General features: G+C 37.1%; 1 protein-coding gene across 18 annotated transcripts in view; it reads left to right on the top strand.

Annotated features, from left to right (window-relative positions):
• FOXP2 (forkhead box P2) overlaps positions 1-27,500 on the top strand; it is a 414,481-nt gene that overhangs the window by 345,863 nt on the left and 41,118 nt on the right. For 9 of the 18 annotated variants that reach the window (XM_090137453.1, XM_090137460.1, XM_031615536.2 and 6 more), the window contains 7 exons: positions 3,676-3,813; positions 5,000-5,194; positions 6,659-6,821; positions 13,455-13,668; positions 14,897-15,001; positions 24,713-24,800; positions 27,197-27,280. In XM_090137453.1, coding sequence (XP_089993579.1) covers positions 3,676-3,813; positions 5,000-5,194; positions 6,659-6,821; positions 13,455-13,668; positions 14,897-15,001; positions 24,713-24,800; positions 27,197-27,280 — 987 coding nt within the window. Of the gene's footprint in view, positions 1-3,675; positions 3,814-4,799; positions 4,851-4,999; positions 5,195-6,658; positions 6,822-13,454; positions 13,669-14,896; positions 15,002-24,712; positions 24,801-27,196; positions 27,314-27,500 lie in introns of those variants that run through there. The other 9 variants (XM_090137455.1, XM_090137422.1, XM_090137470.1 and 6 more) reach the window with 8 other exon arrangements.

Here is a 27,500-nt window from a genome sequence, read left to right as displayed (position 1 = left end):
AATTGTTTAGTCCATAGTAACATGGGACATTTACCTGACATGCTTCTGTACAGGTAGAGCTGAATTTGCTATATGTGACAGAAGAGTGGTATTAAATGTACAAGCTCTGCCTCCACTATTTATTTATTAAATCGATATGGGGAAAACCGGATTTACTAGTCTTCAGAAAAGTTCTCTCTTCATTTCTTCACTCCTTTCTTCAGCCATAGTCATCCATCTAATTTCCAGTATCAACCTTTTCACTCTACATCCCAGGCTGTCTTAAATTAGTGTATTGACATATATTACTGAATTTGGCTTTGCCTGATATTCTTTGTAGACGTGTTAAAAATATGTTGGCTTGTGCATCTGTTAGTTTTATTTGGCAGGACTTTTAACGTAATCAAAAAAATGGTGGACAGCATGCATCAGAATCATGGGGAACTCTTTGAAACACAGACCCTCTGATGTGATTGTTCTTAAGAGGCTTTCTGAGATGCAGCATTTTGTAGGGTTGCTGTATGCATCATCTTCGTAACAGGGTTGGGAGATGGAGTTCTTTGAGGACATCTAGTGACAAATGAGCTGCAGTCACAAACCAACTATTTCACTTCATCTCTTCACTTCTTTTCTGAGATCTCTGTGAGAATTCGCTGGGACCTCTGAAAGGTCCCAGTACTGCACCTGATCTGATCTTTTCTCTGGGTCCCTCTGCTGCCCTCTGTCTGAACTGGCTTTGGATAAAATGGGAGATTCCCATGAAAAAGAATTGGCATTTGCCTCTTTGCTACATTTTTGAGAAATCAGAGCAGAAGTCTTGAAAAATACTGACACCAAAGCAAAGAAAAATTTCTAATGTACATAACTTCCCAAGAACATAGCACTCTTCTGATATTCTTCTGGCCCATGTTCCACTGTAACAGTTCCAGTAAGAAATAAAGTGCAGTCAGGTGTATCCCTGAAGGCTGTGAAATGTGCCAATTTATAATACCTAGTTAAAATTAGAGAAATCTTTTTGCTTAATAGGTTTTGCTGATTTGAAATTCAAGCTGTTTTCAGAATGTACCTTTTTTATCTATAGGGAATAAAATACCTATCAGGTCTGATATGCTTACATTGATACTCACATACAGTTCTGTTAAGGCCAGTATGATCTATGTAAGTACGTCTTTTACTAATGGTCATGACTGCCTGTTCTCATGCTTTTTTCCATCATCCTGAAAAACAAGTGAATAAGGTTCTCTCCTCCAGCTTATACTGTTGAGAGTGACTGTTAAAAATATAGAGGAAAAAGCAGGAAAAGACAAGCTCTTTGAGCACACAGAGCAGATGTGTCTTCAGGTATGAGAGCAAGTACACAGCCAGGGAGGTTCAGAACAGACGGTACCAAATGGGGCTGGTGGAGGAAAAGCTGTATTTCAGGCTGAGGAACGGAGCATGGCCTGCATCTTACTGGCTTCAGTCTTTAGCTCTGAACCTAAGCAAGTCAGGGCCACCTCCAGAGATGTCAATTTGCACTCTGTGTAGATCAGAATTTTTACTTGTGTGTTTGAACATACATCTGCCAGGGAAGAAGATAAGATAAGGAGCTGATGCCAAAGGAAGAGGGGAAGTGATGCAACTCTTACCATTTGCTGTATGGCAGAATGGTAGGCATGTATGGGCTAGGAAAATTCTTTCAAGATTTAAAGATGAAAGCTAATGGTTGAACTGGGAAGGTGTTTGCCTTCTTCATTGCATCCTCATTCGTGTCACACATGAGTGTTCAGTAGCTTCACTGAGGTGAAAGTGTTGCAAGAAGGCAAATTCAGATCTCTTGTAAACAGGAGAACCATACTGCCTTCAGACACAGGCTGCAGTCAGTGAGTTTTACTGCCTGCTTGTGCATCCCAAAGTTGTAACAAGTTGTTTTTCAGGCCCTTAAGACTTTGTAGTCTTAGAATAAAATATCACTGAATAGTGATGTGGTTTTCAAAACTACAAAACTGGTGGGGGTCACCAAGGTTAACCATCAAGTTAGGTGCCTACTCAGTGTAGATCTTGACTCAATGGGGAGAGACAGAAACATTCAGGGAGTGGTCCATGCCATGCTAAAATAGTCCAAACAGGATCAGATGCACCTTCCTTGGGATGTCCTTTTTTCTACTGACTATAGAAAGAGTTCAGTGGTAGCAGGGAGAAAATGTCCCACCTGATGGCTGAAAATGAGGAATCCTCCCCAAAGAGTTCAGTTGTGATGGAAGTCTGTTTTGTCTCTTCCAGTGTTTTAGAGTAAGGACTTCAGAACTTTTGCTCTTAAAATTCATTCATTGTTTGCAAATGGTTATCTGACTTCTGAGTAGTGGAATTTTTACTTTCAGACTTTTCATTAATGAGTGTTTTAAGAGATAAATTTATGCTGTGATGAATCATGTGAGAGGTGGTAATCTGTACAGTATTGGATGAAGTAATTTCTTTTAAATGTAAATGGTAAAGACTTGTGTTTTTCTCTAAGTGTAAAGGCTTTTATGTAAAGCCTTTTGGGACAGATTCAAGTAATAAAAGTATTAGAAAAGTATTTCTTCTTAAGAGTTGCTTGTGATTTATTTTATTAAAAATATATGTATTTTTCTGATTTACAGAAGACTGCAATGTCCTACAAAGTTATTGCAAAACAGTATTTCTGTGCCAGCTTTCAATTATGTAGAGAAAAAAAAGCACTGTTGAATGTTGCTAGACAAGGCAGTGGTTGCTTTTTCAAGAGTGAAAAACTTGTCCTGCTGGCGGCTGTCTGCCTGCGTGTGGGTCTGGTTGATCAGTGGTTTCATACAGTGCACCTGCTGCAGTGGCTCGGCACATCCCTCAGGCTCTATTAGAGGACTTCCCTCTCATCCACACACACACATTTGCTGTGCCTTGGCCGCTTACACCTAAGAGCCTGCGTGGGTGGGGGCTCATGCATGTGTGCACAATTAGATGAAAATATAGCTGTGTCCCAATCAGGATCTATGCAAAAATGCATTTGCAGGGGTTAGTGGACAAGCCATAATCTAACAAGAAGTCTGCAAACCTTTTAATTTTCATCTGAGTGACTGAAAAAACATCTCCCTCTACAGAGATCGGTAGCTGAGGTGCAGTTCCTTGTTCAGCATTCGCAAAGTCCTCAGTATTTTTTTTCCTGTATAAATAAGACCTAAAGGACCATCTAAGCAAGTTTTCTTATGCTAAAATGATGTACTACACAAACACTTTCCTAAGCTAGGCATCTTTATTCTGTAAAACATTTACTGCTTTAAGATACTTATTTTTCCATCTGTTTTAATCATATCTTTTGAAAACGTCTCAATAGATTTTTCCATTTGTAACATTATGACACTTGATAAGATGATTGATTATGAAGTGTTGAGAGCCCTGCCATGCAATCATTTATTTTTAAATGCACATTTGTACTAGCCAATGCTGAAATTTCTTGCAGGAATACATAAGAGATGCGAAACATAAAGCTTGAGTCTGATCGAATCTGATGCCTCTGGAAATAGAGTGCCACAGTACTGTGGTCTTAAAATAACAGATTCTGACTGAAACTGGAACTTCACAGTGATAAATATTATGTAAAAAATTATGGTCCGTCTTTGGTACAAAATAAAAAAGACGTACAGCTGTGGTGCAGACGAACGAAGACGTGTTTGATGATGATATCTTTCTTTCTCTGTGCAGGTGCCTGTGTCAGTGGCCATGATGACTCCCCAGGTGATCACCCCTCAGCAAATGCAGCAGATTCTCCAGCAGCAAGTGTTGTCTCCCCAGCAGCTCCAAGCACTTCTCCAGCAGCAGCAAGCTGTTATGCTGCAGCAGGTAATGTGGGTTACCTGCTTTGGACCGCTAGCACAGGGTGTTCTCACAACTGTTAGCCAGATTTGATGGATCTTAGTTGGCAATATTCCATCACTCATTACACCAAAAAGGACAAAAATGAGTGTGAAACTTTTCAGTCTTTAAATTTCTTGCTTTAATTGCACAAGTGTGAAATTGCAATTTTGAAACATTTAATATTGTATTGAAAACAGCAGCAGCAGCAGTGGCGGATGCATTACAAATACCGAACAAATTGATATTTAAATTTTCAAGTGCCTCGGCACATTTTAATTGTAGACTTGCCAAAGGAAGTGCAAATAGAATTGTAGATAATTGTTGCTTTAAAATTCATAACACTGTAGTGCTCCCTTTAGTCACATAAATGGTATGCGGTTATGAAATTTGAATGTAACAGCTTGTTTCATCATAGGAAAAAGTTGTTGTGTTTTGTTTTTTTTAAAGTTTGTTTTATACTTCCAAAAATTTGTCCCAGATAAAGATGAAGGAAGAGGTTGCTTCATCTTAGCACAAAATCTGGTGGCTAAGTGAAGAATCCATGAAGTTGTTATTCTTACAATAAATAGGTACTGTCAGTGATCAGCACCCTGGTGTAAAAATAGATTTTTGGACACTTCATTGTCGTGAAGAAAATGATCTATCTGATAGTCATACTTCAGTCATTGTGTTTAAACACTTTACTTTCTGGTACTGTGATCATTACAGGCAATTCACTTTCAGTTTTGAATCTGGCATTCCACTAAACGGATTGACAGATTAATTACTTTTTTTTTTTTTTTTTTTCCCCCCCTTAAGAAGCAGACAGTTTAGTTTGGCCTTAGTGAGTAGTTGGTTTCTTGCGAATAGATGAGTACAGCTTCTGATTTGTTATATAGGACATATGAGGAACTTAGGTATAGTTACTTCAGGAGTTAATTTGGCTCTTGCATTCCCTTTAGAATACAGATTTTCTATACCCTTCTGTTTAGGATGTTTTGGAATCTGCATTGGAAAATTTCAGAACCGCCTTGGAAAAAAATGTATGTAGATCTGCCTCTTCAAATCACACTTTTGTTATGAGGTGATTCTTAATGGCTACGCCACCATATGCCAATCTAGAAGAGTTTAGGAGATTTATAATACTTGAAACTTTTGCCTTTATTTATTAAAGTCAAAATGGTTTATTCAGCAACAACTACAAGAGTTTTACAAGAAACAGCAAGAGCAGTTACATCTTCAGCTTTTGCAGCAGCAGCAACAGCAGCAGCAACAGCAACAACAACAACAGCAGCAGCAACAACAGCAGCAGCAGCAACAGCAACAGCAGCAGCAGCAGCAGCAGCAACAGCAGCAGCAGCAGCACCCAGGAAAGCAAGCAAAAGAGGTAGGAGCCAAGAGCCTTGCTGATACATACTGGTATGAGCTGACGGAAGCTTGGAAAAGATGAGGTCTTTTCCTGTAGCAAGAATCCAGCCATCAATGATCCATTCTTGTGTTTTTAGGGGCTTAATAGCAGTGCCAATGTATTTCTCCTGCTCCCCTGTCTGAGAGATTTAGGATTTGAGCAGTCCCACGCCGCTGTTGTCTAATGTCCACTGACGAACCTGAGTGTGCAGAGCGCGAGCGGCGGGGGGACACAGCGCTGATTATCCTGTTGGCAGCCCGTTTTGAGGAGGGAGCCACACTTCTCTCCGTGGCACAGCTCAGAGAGCATGCAAATTTAGTCTGGGGCTGAAAAAAAAGCGATTGAGCACAGATTTCAAAGTCACAGGCCCCTGATTAATGAACTGCTACTGTAGGTTTGGAGTGGCGAGTAGAAAGTTACAGTTTGATGTGCTCATAAATCAACCTGACAAGCTGGTTTCTCAGGCCTAGCTTGCACTTGTCAGCAGACTGCATCAAATATAAACATAATACAAACAAAACATGTTGAAGTAGTTAAATTGATCAGCAGGTATCCTAGACGTTGTCTTAAAGCTGCCCATTATGCAAACGTTGAGGAAGCAGTCGTGACCTCCTGAGGCTTTGTTTCTGTTTGGATTTGTGAATAGAATTTCAGACAGCCATCAACTACGGAATAGAAATTGCTCCTGTATTTCTCCGGAGGCTCTGGGCAATCCACATGACTTGCTCCATTATGCAGTCTGTTTTCCAGTGAGCGCATCAGAAGTTTCTCTTTTCCCCAAACTAGAAAGGAAAGGTCTTCCACAGCAGCTTGTCTTTCTCTGAAGTGTGACTGCCTGCTTATACCCTCCTGAGTCTTTGCATACTCCGGTTTGTCTTGAAATGCCTCACAAAATTGGAACTTATACTTCTACTCATAATAGGGCACTTCTTTGCCTTCAATGCAGTGCTCGTTTTAATGTATTCCAACTAGAAGTGAGAGAGTGCTAACAGACCAGTGAAATGAAGGCTACATCCCAGTTTACTAATAGATCACTGGAGGCTGCGTTCATGGGCCACTGCGGACCAAAGTTAGTCAATTGGAAAAACAAGAGTGTCCTCAAATCACAGGAGGCCCTAAAGAGTTACACTTTTAGCATAGATGAATTTGTTATCATCTGCCATGAGCTGGGCGTTTTTGTTTTTTCAAACGGCTGTTATGTACTTTCTCTTGACCCTTTTCTTTAGTGTGTCATTAAACATATCTTGTCATGTTCCCTAACACCTAATAGTTTGAATATATATAGCAGAAAATTTCAAATGATTGCACTGTCCAAGTATTCTGCAAACAGCATTATTATTTAATAACTGAGCTTAAAGGGAAATAAGTTGATTTCACATTTTTGGCTTTCTAGCCTCCAGTGCCCACTTTATTCTTTGATGCATATTTTTCCTTCTTTCTCAGCAGCAACAGCAGCAGTTGGCAGCCCAGCAGCTTGTCTTCCAGCAGCAGCTCCTCCAGATGCAACAACTTCAGCAGCAGCAACATCTGCTGAACCTTCAGCGTCAGGGACTCATTTCCATCCCACCTGGCCAGTCTGCTCTTCCTGTCCAGTCTCTGCCACAAGGTATACCAATAAAACAGGATTGGAGTAATTTCTAATTCACAACTTTTTTAACCATTCCCTTTGCAGGAATGCTTTCTGCATCCTTCCATCTCAACTTCAACAATTTCCTGTTATGACGCTTTAAAATATTTTATTATTAAAATATTATTATTCATGTTACATTTTTTTCTTGAGGCAGATATATTTGACAGCATACTTTTATGGAAAAAGTAGCTTTTTAATGTTTTTTTTTCCTTAGACGTAAGATGCATATTTATTAGCCTTATGCTATGAAAACAATTTCTAATAGCAACACTATTCAAGCACCATTGCTTTTCTCTGAGGAATTACTGAAGTCTGATTTAGTGTGAATGTTACCATTTCATTTAATATAAGTGAAGAGATATAAAAAGAATGAAAAAGTGATATTAAAGTTATCCTAAACCTCACATTTTCATTTTCTAAGAAAATAAAGTGTTTGGTATTGAAAAGTACTTTGAGTCTTCAAATGATGACACTTGAATTTAGGTACATCACTTAGAATTCATTTTCTTTGCTATTCCTTCCTTTTAGAATTGTAAAATATAAAAACAATTTTTGTAAGTTGTGAATGCAATAGTAATGAATTATGACTGACTAATAACAGTAAAGAACTTTACCAAAAAATATTTTCTCATGGTTGAAAGAAAATAGGACACGAGCTTTTGAAAAATGAATTAGCTTGGAAATAAAGACTACTTGCATTTTGAGACAAGGCAGAGACTTCACTTGCTAAGGACTCTGTGACCCACACAGCATGTGTTTCTATTTGTGTTACTGTACAGAGGTGAGCTAAATGTCTGTCATAAAAACTACATAATGTTCTGATCTTTGGCACTTTGGTCCTGCAGTGAGCATTGTTTAGACTGTGTTTGTGACAGATAACCTTACTTTTAATTGGCCTTTAGGCAGGTATCTGGTTCCTCCACCAGATAACTGTTATGAAATCGAAGCTTTGGTAATTAGATGAGCAAGGGCAGAGTACACAGTGTAAGACAATAGTGTAACAAAAAAAACAAAACAAAACAAAACAAAAAAAACATCAAAAAGAAGTAGAAGAAGGCATGAGAAAGACGTAACCACTTAAAGCTTCAGTCACTGGAAAGCAGAGAAAAATGTATAAGCTGTTTCCATATATTGTGTTTTGCAGAAAAACTGTAAGCATACCTAAATTTATAAAAATTGTGGCAGCAGAAAAGAGTCACAAATTAGCTATCACACCACACCTTATTATTTGGGAAGAGCAGTGAAGAAGCATGCTGATTCATGAACTTGGACATGTGAGAGCGATAGTACTGGTTTCCTTCTGTGCAAAGTCACATTGGGCCCAAGTGAAAAAAAAGTAATTGAAACACAGCCTTACTCTGAACACCTTCACCTCCTACAGCCTCCTCTTTTGCCATCTGTTGCAAGAGGAATTTCTCAGGTTTTCTCTCACATTGAGCAATCCCCATAGATTTCTCTCAGCACTCCTACCAAATTGCTTTGATATTCACTAATTTAATCCAACAGTCATTCATCCACTACTAGTAGAAAAACATAAAAATATCCTTTTTTTTAATAGATAGTATAAGTTATAGCCAAAATTGATACTTGACAAATTAAAAGAATATGAAATGTTACAATTAAATTGAATTCAAATTGTTCTTTTTGAAGTAAATCTCCTGTTTGCTTTTGCCTTGTTTTTGTTTTTAATAATAATGAATTCCAGTGAAATATTTTATTCTTCCAATTTTGTTTTCTAGTATCTGCTGCATATGTGAGATTCCTCTAAACGTAGAAGTGAATTGGTTGGACCTTGATGTTTGATAGGCCTGATATGAATGTGCAAAGGAGAGGAAACATTGGACGTTTCCCTAGGAAGACCTCTCAGTGCCTCCAGAAAGGCCACTGAGTGCCAGGGGAGCTAGAGTGATGAGAGTAAAAAGGAATATCTTTCTAGAAACATGCTGAAACAAAATTGAGAACCAAATGCAGAGCTGTGCTGACTCACAGTTCTTTCAGTGGGCTTCTCTTATAGCTCATCTCTTTCATAGGAAGAAAAAGCACCCCGTGTAGTTCATAATGTAATGAAAATTAGTGCTTTTCAGATCTGTTGAAATTTTTTCCTAAACCTTGGATTTACACATAGAAAGTATCTATATACTGCTTACTAATTCTATCATAGATTTCTCTGTTTGGAGTTTGTGCAAGAGTAAGATAATCTTTTGTTTTTCTCATAAAAATGTGGCACATTTTATGACAGACATTTTCTGTGGAAACATTAAATTAATCCATCAGAACTTATTTAAGGCAGTACACACTGGATGTGGTAAAATGATGTTTTTCTCCTTCCACTGTGTTACAGGATATATAATATGGTTATAGAGAACGATTTACAGATGTGTAACACAAACATTTTTATATGTATCCAATTAGATTGCAGTTACAAGGATGACTAAAACAACGAGAGAAGCACAGGGGGATTCTTGTTTTCTAAGTTATTGCTAATAGAGTCTAGTAAAACACAAATTATTACTGAGAAAGAAGGTTTTTTGTGTTTGTTAGTATGAAAAGACATAACTTCCACGTACAGATGTGTGGTTTGCTCCAAGCCTAGTTATTGCCTTTAAAGGACATTGTTTTTTTTCTTGATGATTAGGTACAGCAAACAATATATAGGATTTGTTTGAGCATTTATTTTGAGGTGAGATCTTCACTACCCTATATCCAATGGCTAACAGTGAGTTACTTCTGTGTAATGCTATGCTAATGTTTAGCTAAGTGCAGAGGTATATAAATGACAACAATAAAAATTAAAAATAAAAACTTGAATTTTTTCAGACCTGATAGGAAAATGAATAACAGGTGCATGGTTGAGTTTTATAAGTGGTCATTTTACTATTTATTCAAACATAAGAGTAGAGTAGATAGTAGTTAAAAGAGTTAGAAAACTAATCTCAAAATTCAAGAGTTGCTGCTGTTAGAATACTGTAGAGTAAATTACTACTGGTTCTTTTCACTGTAGTTCTTATTTTTTATCCCATCCTGGATATCATGTTTCATCCTTTCTCTTTTAATTTAGTGTGGAGAAGGTATTTTGAGAATTACCACAATCTATGAAATTTCAAAACTTACCTTGCTTTTACATCCAGACTAAAATACCTGTCAGCCATTTTACAGCCCTCTTGCAAAATGGAAGTTGGCCTCTTCTAGATGCCAAAACTACAAAATGGTTGTAATTTACAATTAATTATATATTCCCTTCTTAATTTGATACTTTTAAAGTGCCGGCCCTTGATCCTTTTATCCTAAAGGGCAGCTGACTTTCAAGGTGTTCTGAAGAAGTGATAAAATTAACCAGCTTGAGCCTAAAGAGAAATTCGTCTCTGATTTTAAAAATCATCCATAGCTTTACACTGCAGAGAGAAGGGTTTCCAGACACTCTGAAGAGAAAGAGGAGAAGGAGACCACGCTACACGGGAAGGGCCATTACAGCAGTCACCTCCCACTGGGTGAATTCGCCCACGTTCCCAGACTGCCTCTGATTGAGCTCCTGCAGGGCCCAAAGTTTGGTGATATGCATATATGAAAATTTTTACCATAAGACACAACAACATGTTTTCCCTTTGATTATTCAAACGGAGGATTTTATTCTTCGTTTTGATTTAAGTATAAACTTAGTTTATTTTTTTCAGTGGCAGGAAGAAGGGGAGATTTTGTAGTGAATAATGGCCCACGTATATCATGCCACCCAAATGAATAGGTTACTTTTCCTTTTAGTTTGTTATTCTATTTGCAAGCAACTGTTATTTACCATGCTAAAATGGGTTATTTGCAGGAACATATGAGGTATGTTGCTGGAACATACCTCTTGTACACAGCAGTAACTACTTATCTTCATTAAACAATTACGGCTAGTATTACTATCACTCCAGTTACCTATGTCTCTAATGCAGTAAGCTAGAGCCTACCTTCCTTCCTTTCATTGATTTAAATTCCAGTTCATATGATTTAAACTCCAGTTTTAAGACTTACATTCCAGTCTGCTTTTTCACTTTGTTATTAACAGAGTTTGTCAATGGGTGTTGGTATCTAAGACAGAGAAGAACACTAATAGTAGTCTAAAAATGAGCTCCTTCTATAATTTAAATAAAAATGAATATCTTCCAACCAATTTGTTTCCACACTACCTCCAGAAATTATTATTTCTGTAAATTACTTGCAGTCTCTTCTTTAATAGCTTTGCATACTTCATGGCGAGACAGCTATTGAGCAGTATTAAGGAACTTACTGTCATTTTTCATATTTCTCATTGAATCCATTCTAGCAGGGTGAGTTCTTCTACCTTCAAAATAAAATGTTACCTAAGAAACAGATTTTCCCAACAGTGAAGAAAGATCTTTACATCTTTATAATGCATCTTACTTACCAAGAAAAACTATCCTTGGTTAAAAGTTTGAATGAATTTTAAATTTTAAATACTTTTCTGAAGACCAGTAAACTTCAGCTAATTCAGAAAGTTGGGACAAAAATCCAGTTCAGACAACTTTAGCATTTTGAATGTTTTGCATTCAAGCAGTTGAAGGTACTGTGACAGTGTCCTATCTACAAGGGATGCTCCGAAAGTAATGCATCCTTTTTTTTTTTTTAATGTTGGCCCACAGTATCAGACGTGGATGTTGATGATATAGCAGTATAGGCTGAACCTTGCCATCAGTATTCAATTGCATTTTGTTACTGTGTGACAGATGGTAGCAGAGGGGAGGTTTGACAAATGGTGTCTGATATGGAAGTGCCTATAAAGCAAATTTGACCATTAAAATCCTCCCTGAGAAAAAAAATTGCACCCACTGACATTCATCAGTATTTCTGAATGTTTGATGAGATTAACCAGTGGGTGTGAGCACAGTGAGGCTGTGCGTGGTGCTTTTCAGCAGTGCTGACAGAGACAGTGGGTCACCTCCACTGGTACGGATTTTGATGAGCATGGCTTGCAAGCTCTTGTTAATTACTGGCAAAAATGCATAGCTAATGGTGATGACTGTGTTGAAAAATTATGTTCTGTAGCTGGGATTTTTTTTTATCAAGTAGTGTTATCGTGTTGTTTGTATCTGTTGTAGTTTCGATGGAAATAAATAGGAGGCATTACTTTCGGAGCAACCTACATACTTTCACTTGCTAAGAAAAGATGCAAAAGATTAGCTGTGCCAGGCTCAGAGACCCAGTGTGAAGTCAGATCTTTCACAAAATGTTTTCTGATCTTCTACATTTAATTTAGTATTCTTTAAAAGGGAGGTGTTACTTTGATAAAGTCCAGCTGTGACAGAATATATATATAGTTATGATGAACTATTCATCTTTCAGTATCTTAATTTCCTGCATTAGATGCATAATACTCATGTAATATAGAGAAGGTAAGAGAACACTCTTCTCTTCTGTTTTGTGAGTCTTTGGGCAGAAACATTTTGTAATGTAAGTTTCCACGACTTTGTGCAAAGATCTCAATTCAGTGCAGACAACCCTAACACAGATGTGTAAATTCATTCTACAAACCACTGCAATGTGTGGCTGTGGATGAGTCCTGGAAACCACAAGACTACAAGTAGAGTACAGAGCAAATTTGATCTGTACCTGCAATGATCTTGTGGCCAGATTCCAGAACAGTACTGTGCATCAGGCAGACAAGTTTGAAAAGCTCTTCAACTATTTTATGGCTACCCATGACCCCAGGAGATGGAGTCTGCTGTCTCCTAGCCAAGCCTCTGACTTGTTTTCCACGCTAGGGATGGACAAAAGATAGTGGAGGAATTCAATAGTCTACACTGCATGTAATTTAATCTATGTATGGGGAATTCTAAATGGCCCATTTTTGTTACCTTTCTGTTTGTTTGTTGCCACTGAATGGCTCCAAACAGCTGAACCCATTACCAGTATGTAGTTCTGTAACGTAGTGGTTTTCTTCTGAACTTTGTTTATTGTCTCTTAAGACGAGTTTTTGCATCAAAACTTTTTTTAAAAAAATCCTGCACAGGATTTAATGAATATATAGGTGTCATTAATTAAAATGTCTTCTGCTCAAATGTTAAACATGTTAAGATCTCATAGATTTTTGTCTGATGATTTGTTGTCTGCTTCTCCCACTCCCTACTTAAAAGTTTAAAGAGAATATTAATGTTTCTATCCTTAATATAATAAACTTTTCTATTTTGAATAAGAGAAATTCCGAAAGTTGAGGTAACTGTGGATAAGTTAAGTTTTCCTGTCAAGAAATATATTATGTAGACAACAAAAATCTAATCTGCACATGTATTCAGTTGTTTGACCTTTTTTTGTTTTTCAATAAGTGGTTGCAAGTTCTTTGTAGCTTTTGTTGTTGGATCCTTGTGTAGCGTTTATAGGAGTATGATATTATTCAAATTGCTGATTTCTGATTGACTGTTTATAACCCAAGAGAAGACAGCTAGATTACCTGGATTCTAGCTGAAGAAAAATGAATTTATGTTTTACCACACGTTGATTGTGCTGGAAAAACTACATCAGCTTTATTGTTGGCATTAATCCATTAATAACACTGAGCTCATAATATGAAACTCTTATTTTGTTGTATTAGTGGGGCTCTCTTTCATTTTATAGCTGGCTTAAGTCCTGCTGAGATTCAGCAGTTATGGAAAGAAGTGACTGGAGTTCACAGTATGGAAGACAATGGCATTAAACATGGAGGGCTAGACCTCACTACTAACAATTCCTCCTCTACTACCTCCTCCACCACTTCCAAAGCATCACCACCAATAACTCATCATTCCATAGTGAATGGACAGTCTTCAGTTCTAAATGCAAGGCGAGACAGGTAATTCTGATATGAGATTTCGATTGTACTTACCATTTGATGTAACACTGTTGTTTAGCATCTTAAGCCACGTTATTTCAACTCTCAAAATAATATTTGATATGAGTTCTTAAGGTATCATGGAGACGAGCTTTTTCAAAACTGTTTATCAGTAGACTGCCACTTTCAGTCCTGATGTCTAATTTTGCAGGTGCAAGTGCAATTATTGTAAGTCTTACTACACGTGAACTTAGGATACAATCAGAAATCTCAGAATAGTGTGTTTCTGGGCACTTTTGTAGCTACATAGCTTCTTTCATAACTGAGTCAACACATTTGGCACTCAAGCCTCTACTGTTGAATCACACTGCTGTTTTCATAGAAATTTTTGTCCACATAAATTAAAGTGTAAATTATTGCATTTTCAAAAAAATATAAATCCATTTTATTTTAATTAATTAGCATTCTATATTTTAATATTGAATTAGGAGACAATAATTAATCACAGGTCCTACTGTGACTGTGACTGTAGTTTTTAGTTGACATTTTGTTTCATTTAAAAAAATGGTTCTTCTCTGATAGACCTTTAGAGTAGTACTTTTAGTTAGAATTACTCTTGTGATTGTCTCAGAGAAGCTGTTTCTTTCCTTTACGACGTGCAGTTGCCCATATCCAGGCAGCAGTCTCTTGAATTGCTTTGATAACTGCATATAGGTGAAACTCTTGCAGGGGTTCTAAAAATGGCATGGAGAATAGCAGATTGTATATTAAGTAGTTAATGGCAAAAAAAAAAAAAAAAAAAAGAACAAAAATATTTATTAAATTTATTTTATTTTATTTACATTCAGCAGAAAATCTAAATAATTTGTACTAACATTCGTATGAATTCTGACTGTCCATCTTCAGTATTTCTTTTCAGAATTGATCACTTCTGAACAGTATATTTTTTATTTATAGGTAAATGTTACACGAAGGTCATATGGCAGAATTAGCATATGGTGTTACACAGTCATCTTATTTTTTCATCCTTTATTAACAGTCATCTTTGGCTCTATTTCTTCTCTAATTGGAACATCATCTAGCCTTGGCAGTTGAACTATTCAATAGAACGATTAAATTTTTCTGACTGCTCTGAGCTAAATTGACCTGTTTTGACCTGTTTGTCACTGATCGTAACCTGACAGGCGCTAGCAGCCTCCAACGATTATGGCTTTTGAGATGAATCTGATGCCTTATTCTTTTGCTGCAGCTCGTCACATGAGGAGACTGGGGCCTCCCATACTCTCTATGGTCATGGAGTTTGCAAATGGCCTGGCTGTGAAAGCGTTTGTGAAGATTTTGGACAATTTTTAAAGTAGGTTGATTTTTATTCATGGGTAGAGGGTTGCTTAAGGCAAGGGAAGGAGAAAGGTAGCAAGCAAAGTTTTACTGTAAATCATAACAGGGTTTTCTTATTTGTGTGTATTCCAAGCAACTGGATGATGGAGAATGTCTGCAGAAGGTCAAATTGTTATCCTCTTTCATGTTGAACACTTTTGCCATCCTTTCAATAGCGCACTGTTTAATCCTCTTACTATCCTTTACTGAAATGGAGCCTCAGAAAATTTGAAGTGATGCTTTAGGTGATATATTGGATAACAGAGGTATGAGAAACCACATTTTAAATTCTGACATAGTGGGAATTAATGTGTTTAGTATATTTTTAAAAAGCACAAAGGACTAAGTGTGTCCATTTGACTCTTTTTATAATTTGTTTTTGCTTTTACTCTTGTATGTGTACAGGGTGCTCACAAAAAACAACTGCTGTGAACAAGTGGGTTTTCACCTTCCAGAACTGCAGTGATGTCAAAAGTTTTTGCTTTCAATATTTGGGTTTGCCATCAATTGTCTAAATCAGATCATTGAGAAAATGAGTTACAAAGCTTTTCATCAAACTATGATGGGTTTTGGTATTTTTTTTCCTTTTCTATTTTTTCTCCAAAAGTAGTTGTTAGTACTGTTGAATTCATTTAAATTTTCAACAATTGCACTGATTTTCTACCTGAGTACATTATGGTCTGGTTTTGTGAGAAGAGCTGTACTCGTTTTGGCATGCAATAGATCTTAATGGAAAGCTACAGATAGGCTTATATAGATGAGTAACTTCAGGGGCTGAGACTCTTATGTTGTCATGGTGCAGCTAACAGGGTGAATGAACTGTTTCATGCTTCATCAACAATTAAGTTAATTAGCTCATTTGAAATTGCACTGCTTTGTTGCGAGGATGTTGGCAGAAACATCAAAAAGATGTGTTTACAAATGGTAGACTACAGGGTATGTAACAGAAGCACCTTAACAGCAGACCACAAGCACTCAGTTTCACAATAACTTTTGTAATAGAATTAGAGAAATACTTTTAATAAAGTATTTTAAATAAATACTTTTCACAAGGTACTTTAAATGCTTTCTGATGCTATCTTTCAATCTTCAATGGAATGACTTACAGCGACTTGCAAATCTTAGCTAGTATATTTCTCTCATTTGATATTTTTTTGTTTGTAAGTGCATTAAATGGAATGTCAAAATAATGGCTAATTATAAGAGAAAACTGTATAGGATTTAAAAGAACCTGGTGTTAAAAAGAACCCTTGTATTAAAAGGAAAAGGAAATCTCCCAAATGCAATGAATCAGTCTAAGTATTATTAATACTGAGAATTTAAATTAGTTTAATTCAAGCGTGCTCCTTTTCAAGAAAAAGCTAACTTTTATAAATATGTCTATAGTCACTAGGCTGCAGCAATGCTAATTCTATGGCCAGACTTTACAAATCCATTATGTCAGGTCTCTTGTTATAATCCATGATCACTAAAACCATTTTGATTAATGTGGTGTAGTGCTAGGTTTACAGATGCTCTTGCTTTCCTGAACCAAATAACCCTGGAAAATGTGAAAGCGACATATAACATCTTGATAATTCTGGTGTAGATTCAATCAGGGTTTACAGCAGTGTCATGGCTTTTGTCCTATACGCCAGCAATAAAAAAATATTTGAGAATATTCCATTATTGCTTTTTTTCATTCAATTCTGTCTTCTGTGCCCTTAAAACAAATAAGAAGTCATGATGTTGAATGGACAAGGTTGTTTATGAAATGGAAGTGTTTCTTCATTTTACACTTGTGTCAAGATGGAAATCAATAGATAGAACCTTGCATTAGATTCCTTAGTCCCTTTTCATGTCCACACTAATGCAGAATCCCCATTACAATTAAAAAACATTTTCTTTCAATTAAATATCAACTTTTAGTCCAAAGATTGACCATTTTTCCAAACCATTAACTTTATAGGGGATGACAGGACTAATGGCTGTAGTTTTCAAGGCTTTGCTCTTAGACTAATCTCTCTTACGATGTTTTAGGTTTTTTGACTTGAAACAATATGATACCTGTGTTAAAAAAGTTAATGCAAGTATATTGTACCAAAATGAAATATTAATAAGGTACACTACTCCAGTCTAGTAGCGTGTATTTCTAGAGTATGCTTATGACAGCTTTGACGAGTACCTGGTTTATTAAGTGAACTCTTAAAGTCCCGTACTGAGAAAATGGTTTACCTACCAGCATGCTTCAAAAACATAAAATACTGTGCAGAGCATCTGAGAAGGAAGATTAGACAGAAGACACTAGCTTTGCTTCACATATATAATAGAAAAGGTTCTGTGTGAAGAGATTATTAACTTACAATATATGACTTAAAGCCATTAAAGCTATTTTCACTTTCACTTTTATTTGTCCAATATGAACTTGTTTATATTTATAAGACAATCAAAGGACACTACAGTTATCCAGAATTATTTTGAGATATTCAGAATAGTTTAAGCAGTTTGCTGTAGAATAGATTTCTGTTTCAAAATATAAGCATTGGTTTCAAGAAAGTGCAGCTGATCTTTATATTTCTATGCGTACAGGAATACTTACTTAATCCTGTGTCTTTTCTTGGAAATACTTCAACTCTATAGGCAAAAATAGGGTTTATATTTTATGGAGCAGTTTTCTCTCTTGACAAAAAGGGTGTTAGATTGCAGTTACTTGTGCATGCAAGATTCGTTTTGTCTTTTTTTCTTTTTTTTGTAAAAACAACAGCTTTTGGCTTAAGAAAAACTTAAAAATGAAAAGACACTTAAGAAAAAGTAATGACATGACTAAAAGGAAGCTGACAAGAGTTTAACAAAATGCTAGATAATAAAGCAATTAGAAGGGTGCCAAAAATACTTCCAAAAATTTATAATAGTGCAGAACAGATGTTGACAGAAGCTGGTCTCCAAGTGAGGAACCCAGTAGATCACTAAAAGCATTTAATAGCAGTTCTTCGCACTGCTTTTATAAATGTCAGAGTGCAATAATACATGACAAAACTCGAGTGTATTTTGTCTGCAAAATTAATTATCATTCCACTGGTCCTAAGGCGCTTTGAGTAGGACGAATTCGACTTGTAGAGCTTAAATCAAAAGATTTACAATAGAGTCCAGCCAGCAGAGAAGCGTTCTTTAACCTTCATGCAGCCAATGCCTGCAAACATAGCACAGTCCACAGCATGAAGATGGGTAATGTTTTCATCCATAGAGACAGGGAAGAAAACTCATGCTAGAGAAGGTAGGTCAGCTTTCCAACAGATGGTGTTTGCTGTTAAGGCAAGAGAGTGCGTTTAAAAGTCTACAAAGAACAGTGACCAAACATCACAAGTAGGACAACAAAACAAAATTGTAAAAAGAAGAAACTTAATGAATTACAGGTAATGCCATATTAAACTCGCTGTGTTTTTTCATTTTTTTTATCTGCCAAATGATACATGATATCACGTTCTCTCTTTCTTAGTGTGTTGTTCATCTATTTTTTGTCTTTGACTACATAGCGTGGCTATAAAATTATGACCTCAAGAATCTTCTTTGAACTTGTCAGAATGTTGTTTCGTTTGGTGACAGTGCCACCATCTCTCCAAACTAAGGCATCTGACATAATCAGCCAAATGAATAGTGACAGCTAACATTTTGTATTTAAACTCCTGTCAATGTTTAAACATAAAAAGCTTGATGCAAAATAAATCAAACACCACTGATACGCAAGTGAAACATTTTGTTAAAACAATCCCTGACACACTCGGATTTAAAGCTGATCTCTCTTTAGCTTTTGAAATGTTGTAACTAAAAATGAATTTGAAATTGAATCGATAATTTGTAATATATGCACTGCGAGATAACAAGCGAATTTATATCTGTAAAAGCTACTTGAAAGGAGAAATGCACATCAGACAAACTGGAAAGATCTCTTATTGCGCTTTTTGTCACTGCAATGTTTACTTAGCTGTTTTTGGAGAGGTGACTGCATGTTTACACTCTGCTGTGTGTGTAAGTCACACAGCCGGTGCGCAGATCCAAGCAGTTTTTAAGAACGTCAGTCGACCACATCATTTATTCCATTTTGAAAACAAAAATCAATATACCTATAAAGTGACCCATAAATTAGAACTGGCTCACACAATGTTTGTTCAGTGCTGCCTTTCTGAAGGCACCCTTTGCATTTTTTCTTCACCTCTCTGTTTGAACTGCAGTCACAGTAAGAGGCTCATTAGGGGACATTAGGGACTGGAGCTAACCAGAATTCCAGAGCTTGCTTTGCTCTTATTAATGCATAGTAGAGTAGAATGCATTTAAATATTTCATAGGCATTCAGTAATTTGTGTGTAATCGCCTTGTTAGCAGACCAGTAGAAGTAGAACAGGTCTGTGAAATGGTGTTAGTGATTGCATGGGTAATTTACAGACCTTTGCCATCAGAAAGAGCATTATTGGTGACTAGAATGGAGCTGTGAAATAGAACTAGCAATAAGTAAAAAAAAAAACTTAATAAAGGTTTTGTAACAAGCATCTTCAGGGATAACAACCCACTTGGTCCTTTTGAAGCAGCTACAGTTTATGACATATGCAATATATCAAATGCATAAGATAGTATTATGGAGCATTCATATGAAAAGGGTATTTGCAACATTAGTTCCAACTTCCTGCGAGGGACATGATTAAATGATTAATGAAATGTCCTTTTGCATATGCATTTCGAAACAGCAATTAGGCACTGACTGAGAAAATCCACCAATCCTCTCATTTTTCAGTATTATCTCATTCTTGATTTATAAATCATAGAGAATTTTTAACAGCAATATGTAGTACCTGAGACAGTTATAAAAGCATAAAAGAGAATAATTTGAGTATAAAATAGTCATAAGTACATAAATTCATAATTTAATGTTAATACCGAGCCTATTTATTTAGTCACGTTGCGTTGTATTTTTATCTGACACTATTTCTGTACTTTGATTGGCATAATTAAGTAGGGGGAATGAATAGGCACTACTATTTTACATATCACTGGTAAACAATAGCGAGGAAAGGGAGATGTGGCAGAGGTATGTATGTGTTTTTCAAGTTCTCAGTAATCCACTGGAGGCTGTTCTATAAATGATCATTGAAGGGCTGCAAGCTAGCCTATAATTACAGGAAAGAAAGTGGCAGCTCTGGCATTTCATAACTATGTGTCCTCGAAAAGTGCTTTGTGAGTTTGTCACCAATGATAATTTAGATAGAGGCTCATTACTGAACATCACAACACTTTAAAAACCTTTCGCCTTCATACAGGAGAATAAAGGACTATTTTAATGGCAAGGTTCTTTTGTGTTCCACTGAAAAATTCAATCAAGACAAAACCTCATTGACTATTATTGTAGTCTGCAGTCTCTGGTCTAATAAAAGCAGCATAGATAAATTGAATGGGTTTCTAAGACTTGAGCGTATCAATGCAAACACTCCGCACTTTTTTCGCTCTTTAAATATACAGTGATGGAGTATCACTAAAATGTAAACAAGTGTAAAAACCTTTCTTACCTAAGTGAGCTAATGCAAGACAATCAGAAGTGCCAAACTATTTGTCATGTGAATTCCCTTACTGTCTTGCACTTTCTTAGTATTTATCAGTGCATTGACACATGTAGACACAAACATAGGAAACGGAGGTGTGTTGTACCTCCGGTAGTCACTGATGGGACCGCATGATTAATTTTACTCTCGCATTTTAAGAGATAAAGGTAATAATATTGGTATAAATTCTTCAATATAAAAATTGTTACCCTCTTACTTACTTCTGTGAATGCACTGTTTTTATTTCTCAGAGGTAAATGTGTCACATTTCTTAAAAAATGAATTTAAATAGTGTAATTAGAAAGAGTAAAGGGCATAATTGGCAGTGACACTTTGAAGCTGTAAAGATTTTTTTCCAACATTTTTGAAGAATTTGGGGTTGAATTTTATAACAGAAAACAATCAAGTTTCAGAAAAATATTCTCTCCTTTTAAAAACGAGTGACTGAATTTTAGTGCTTATTAAAGGCAGGCTTCTAATAGCTCTGGCTGGAACTGAGCGAGGCACAGATGGGTTCTGTGTGTGTTGCTCCATGTAACTCTGCCTGTGCACCTCATCCTGACCTATAGAGCTTTGCTATTTTAGTCTTGGGCTGCTATGGAGAGAACTGACAAGAGTGCTGAGTTGTATAGAGGTTAGTTGATACAGGTAAATGTCCACTAGAATCTTTCTTGAAACTCTTCTCTCTTTAATGGTGTATTATCTTTTGCTTTGCAGAGTCTGAATCCGTTTGAAAAAAAAAACAACAAAAAACCAGTAGTAAAAACTTTGGGTTTTATTCCAGGGCATTCCTAGGGTATATAAATCCCTATCTCCTTTAAAACATGCTGCGCTGTTTCTTGTCAATAATACATTAATTCCAGTCTGCTTTACAATGCTTTGTGTAGTTCATAATTTGCCTTGTTACTTCCTAATACACTGCAAATATAATCAGGAGAAAATCCTGTTTCTTTCAACAACTGAATAAGCAGCAAAATAATGGAAGAGGCTGTGTATGTGTTGCACAGTCTGCTTCACATTTTCAAACCAATAACTCATCCCTTCAGGAACACTTTCCAGTCCTCCAAAATGTTTCCTCCCCTTAAAAAAATAACCAGTGCTTTTCTCAATTGTAAATCAAGTTAACACGAGATTAGTAGGGGATGCGGACAAGATAGAAGATTGGGAATTTGTTGATGAAGTATGAAAGCTGACCAGCACAACTTTCACATAATTTAAAAGGCATGGCAAGAAACAACAACAACAAAAAAAAAAAACAACACTTGGGAATGGTTCCCAGCCTTCTGGAGGAAAGAATGTGTGTCTATTCTGGCAGATTGTAGTACACTGGACCCTAAAACTAGTGCAGCTTTATATAGAGAAAAGTTATTTTAGAGGTTTTTAAAAATGCATTAGATCTTGGATTTCTTTCCCTACATTGCCTGTACATGCATGAGAAATAAGCCCACTTCACAGGAAAAAAAAACAACAACAAAAAAAACTCCCCCCAAAAAAACTCAGAGAAAAATAATACTGAGAACAATTTTTACACTCTTAATGTTTCCACAAAATAACTTTTCTCCAAAATGCGCAGCAGAAGCTGCCACATGATGTGAAAGTATGGCATAAAGGTGTGTATGTCTTCCCACTTTCTGAAGATGACTGTTAACTCTCAAGGAACAGACTACAATCTGCTGAGCTACCATGTAATCAGAGTGAAATTACCCTGCACCAGACTTTCTTCTCCTGCACTGCATCTTGCTGTTATATTTAAAGTTCCTCAGGGCAAGGACTGTGTCTGTGTCTATTTTGTAAGGTGTTATGCAAACATATGGTGTTGCAATAACTAATAAATAATCATGAGAAGGCAGTAACCTCAGACTCAGGCCAGGAGCTCTTACACCATTACTTACTGTCACATGTTCTGTGCACACGCATGTGGAAACACGGTGGTGTGCACTGCTGGTAGTGGTGATGATACATAGGTAAGATCTGTCTCCAGTTCTCTCTCCAACAACTGTGTATCCAATTTACTGAACACACTGAACAATTGTATTAGTACGCCACACACTGTCATGTGTAACTGAGGGAGTAAAATTATTTTGAATCAGAAATTCAGAACACAAGTGAAAGGTACATTCCGAGCAGTTACCTGCTGTTTGCACTGATTGTGCAGTTTTTTCACAAGTTAATGAGGTGAGTTCCACTGAAAATAAAGAAACTGTGGGTTTTATGTCACACACAGTGGAGATGCGTTTTTTTTTTTTTTTTTTTTTGTGATGCTTTAACATAAACTGCCAAGCAAGCATACTGGTAAACAACTTTATAATAAAAGAATGAGCAAAAGTTTTCCTAATTACTTGCATCTTCCCCAGCTGCTCCTCTTGCATGGACAACAGAACCTGACTGTCTCATTTCACTCCCCCACAGACCCCATCTTTGTGCCCTAAACTCTTATGTCATTATTTTAAGTGAAGATACGAATCACAGAACAAGTAAGATATCTGGCCACCCTATTCTTTCACTTTTTCTGACAAACACATTCTACAGCAAGATCAACAATTAAATAATTACATACTTCTGTGAATAATTCTGCTAAAAAAGGAAAAAGGAGAAATTTGAGGGTGATCCTGAAAGTAATGCCTCCTATGTTATTATGTTGGCCCGTGACATCAGAGGCAGATGGTGGTGGTATGGCAGTTGAACTTTCCTGCCAATATCCCCTTACATGTTGTTGCCATCTGACAGATGGCAGCAGAGAGGCAGTCTGACACAATGGTGTCTGACATGGAAGTGCATATAGAGCAAAGGTGTGTCACTGAATTCCTCAATTCCTTAAGGCATCAGTGACAGTGGGTCACCTGTGCTGGTGCAGATTATTGCAAGTGTGGAATGCAGGCTCTTGTTCATTGCTGGCAAAAATACAAAGCTAATGGTGCTATGTTCAAAAATAGGGTTTGTAGCCAAGAATTTGTTCTTATGAGTAGTGTTGTTCTCTTTGTAGTTGCTGTAGTTTCCATGGGAATAAATAGGAGGCATTACTTTTGGAGCAACTTATGTGTATTTCTTCGTGGTACAAATAGCATATAGTTCCTGTTGCTGCAAGATCATTGGTGAACACATAGAACTTACCTCTTCTTGCAAACTGAAGTAACCAATAAATCCACATTCAAAGCTAAAATTGCTTTACTCCCATTTCTTCTTCAGCCTGATCCTTAAGTTTTCTCACAGGAGAGCAGCAAACCCACTGTTAAAGCTCCATGAGGGGTTTCTTTGATCCTGGAAGAAAAAGAACAAACAGAAATCACTATCCTTCAGAAAAAAAAAACAAAAACAAACGACTGAATGAGCTCTGTAAAGAAGTATATACCCCATTGAATCCGATGAGACATTCAGGTGTGGGCTATACTTTATATACTGATACCCACCCCCCATGGTTCTCCTTCCCTGCTGCACTGTGGGTTTTTTTTTTTTGCTAAGCTGGCACGATTGCATAGCCTGAATATCCCCCAGGAGGCTTGCTGTGTGTGTAAGGTGTATAGTTGTTCCTTCACACGCCTTTACATTGCGCACTGTTCCTCAGATCGTGGATAACTGTCATGATCTTCAGAGGCTCCTTCCGGAACCTGCAGTGAAAGTCAGTGGTGCACCCCTATTGTCTCTGTCATTCCTGGCTCTGTTCTGGGGAGGGGAGGGGCGTTCTGTTGTTGCTTATGCTTTAATGATTGAAGAAGATCAGATGGAGAAATCTAAACAATTCTACATTAATTCATGGTAGTTCAAGCAGCCTAAAAGCAATTATGTCTTCTGGAGAATCATTTATAGGGTGGCTGTTCATCTGCACCAGGAGCAATGACAACCAAATGCTGACAACCAGTTACGTCGGCTTTTAGATGGCTTCTGTGATCTGGGAGATAGGAACTGGGCATCTGGCAGTCATCACGGAGAAAGTTTGTGCAACTAAATGAAATAATCAGTTTTGTACTTTGTATTGTTGTATCTAAGGCATGTTCTAACTAGATCTTTTTGCATAACTCCCATTGAAACTAATGGAAGCCATATGCACAGGAGAGAAAAATGGGCTCATAAAGAAATTTTCCTGATCTTAACACTGTCTTATTAGTGTTCTCTTTCTTCCCTAGGCACCTTAACAATGAACATGCGTTGGATGACAGAAGCACTGCTCAGTGTCGGGTGCAAATGCAAGTGGTTCAGCAGTTAGAAATACAGGTTTGTTACACAAGTGTATCATCCTATTACTTATTTACTATTAATATAGACTAACTTGAAAACATTTGCCTTAATAATTGTGGCTTAAAGCTGTATGTTTCTTGTATGAAATTTGTTGATATTCATGAATGAGCTTTTTTTTTTTTTTTTACTTTAAGATTTTTTCACCTTATAAATTATGCAATAATTATCTAACATCAGCATTGTCTACAATATTTTGCTTGAACTAAGACCCTAATGCCATTCATCACAAATGAAAAATACTGTCCCTGCAGCAGGGACTGGATCCAAGTTCTCTTCTCTCCTTGAAATGCTGGCTCAGGACCCCTTCTGCCCGTTCAGTCCCAGTGCATATCTGTGCTGTGCTGCTGGACAGAGGAGCAGCAGAGCTCCCTGCCCAATGGAGGGCGTTTTTCTGGAAGCAGATGGTAGTGTCAGACTCACTCCAGGAGTTCTCTGGGGAGGTTTGTCCCCAAGCAGCCCCGTGGCTGGAACTGTGGCACTCAGGTGACCTGATCAAACTTCAACTGTTAGAGCTCACTGCGTATTTGTGATGTTCCATCTATTTTTCTGAAGAAGCACCAAGTACCTTTGTGGACTCCCGGTAATTGAAACAACACTTACATGGTGCTGAGGCATGGCACCCCAGAATGATTGTGCAGGATGCTCATATAGTGTGATTCTGTGCAGGAGGGCACCCCTCAGAACTCCAGCCCCTCTTGGAAGAGTGCAGGGGAGCCTAAGGAATGCAGGGAAGAGCTGAGATTGTTTTTCCAGTTTGTGGAAATACCTGGGAAAAAAAAGACAAGCACCTTTTGGCTTTCTAGCCTTATAGTGTATGTTGCCTCACTGTTTTTGTGCATGCAAGAATACTTGTTCTCCATTCAGCCAAGGCCAACTATTACATTTTCTCATATTTTAATACTGGAAACCCAATGCAATGAGAGGAAAGTGAAACAATGTCATTTATTGCCATTTGCCTTGAAGTGGAAGTTTTATAAACCAAAGCAAAACCGTAGTTTCTTTTATAAGATTTACAGGACAGTGTTAACTTAGTTTTCTGTTACGAATTTAAGTCGTGGCAAATAGCCTATCTCTAAAACAGCATGCTCATAGTATAATGCTGAAGGAGAAACCTTTTTCTCACCCTCTGCCTCAAGTACTCTTTTAATTAAAGTTGCACTGACCAAATTTTAGCCTATACACCCAGAGTATCTGTAGCTATACAGATAGCTTTTGAACTACTTACAGGCTGGTTTGCTTCGTCCAATCTCAGTCTACAGGTGAACCTCTTGAGCTGAATTCATGCACGAAAGTATTATAGAAGTCTGGAAAGAGTCAGTGTTAAACACCAAGTGATTCAAATTTCAATTTAATGCTGTAATCGGTTCGCATATATCCAAAGCCAGCATCATAAGAACACAACTTCTAGCATTTCCTCCTCATTTGAAAAAAAATGATTCTTTTCATGTTGTACAATACATTTTCCTCTTTTAGGTTCCGATAGAACAAGTAACATGTTATAAACGCTTCTTCCTGTTTCTTTTTTATTATTTTTATTAAATAATTGGAGTCTGAAAGTACGGACATTCATGTAGCATAGGAAGAGAAAACAGTATCAGTTAGGAAAAGGTGCAGGTTTAAGTAATGTGGTGTCTTCTAAAGGCAGCGTGAGGGCTCCTGGAGAACTGTTTACCATTTAGAAAGGGTATGCTGTAACGTAACAGCACAACTGAAGATTTAGCTTGCCGTGTGACCAATTATGCCATTTTTTGCTTTGTCTGACTGATAGAGAAGTAGGGTCCATCAGTTGTAATGAGACTCAGCGCAGTGTAGATGCCGACTCGGTGGCAGAGTTCAGCGTTTCACACTGCCTGGTCTCTGTCACTCTATTGAATTAGATTGATGATGGCAGATTGCAGGGGGCACTAACTGGACCTCAGTGGGAAAGGATGAAGTGTGGAGACAATCCTGGCAGGCTCTGTGCTTTGAGGACCCTTCACCCCTTCACAGCTGCTGGCACTAGTCCATAGCTAACAGTGTCCACAGGACTTTAAAGAGACACTATGGGCCTTCTAATTTATGGTCTTACTAACTTGTTACTGTCGAGGCAACTGTGACCTCAATTCTCTTATTGACAAAAAGATGAAGTGTTATTTGTTTTCTCTGACCTTTTAGCATATGAAAGGCTGTAAAAGTTGTGGGGTTTTTTTTGTTTTTTTTTTTTTTTCAAGTCCCAAAGTTGCATTTCCTCCCAGATAAGTTTCTACTGACATAGACTTTTATATGCAGGAATCATTACACTGAGACAAGCTCAGTGATAAGATGTATCACTGCAATAAAATAGCTGTATCAGTCATTTCTAAAATGTTTCTGATCTCACTCTTTCTTAACAGCTTTCTAAAGAACGCGAACGTCTTCAAGCAATGATGACCCACTTGCACATGCGACCCTCGGAGCCCAAGCCATCTCCAAAACCTGTAAGTGCATATTGCTTTATAAACAGTAAATAGGTCTACGAATGTAGCAGACTAAGAAAATGAACAATTTAGTGACAGTTGGAAAACAATGAGTGTGATGAAAAAACGGCAATAAAATGAAAGTAAAATGCAATAGCTTGTCAAATTGTATGTTTCTTTAAAAGTAATGCTATCTTTTACAAAATCTATCCAATCTACGCCATAGGTGACACTAAACAAA

This window comes from Phasianus colchicus, chromosome 1 (assembly GCF_987193195.1).
Source record: "Phasianus colchicus chromosome 1, bPhaCol1.hap1.1, whole genome shotgun sequence".
Lineage (NCBI taxonomy): Eukaryota > Metazoa > Chordata > Aves > Galliformes > Phasianidae > Phasianus > Phasianus colchicus.
This window is presented reverse-complemented; position numbering and strand designations above follow the sequence as displayed.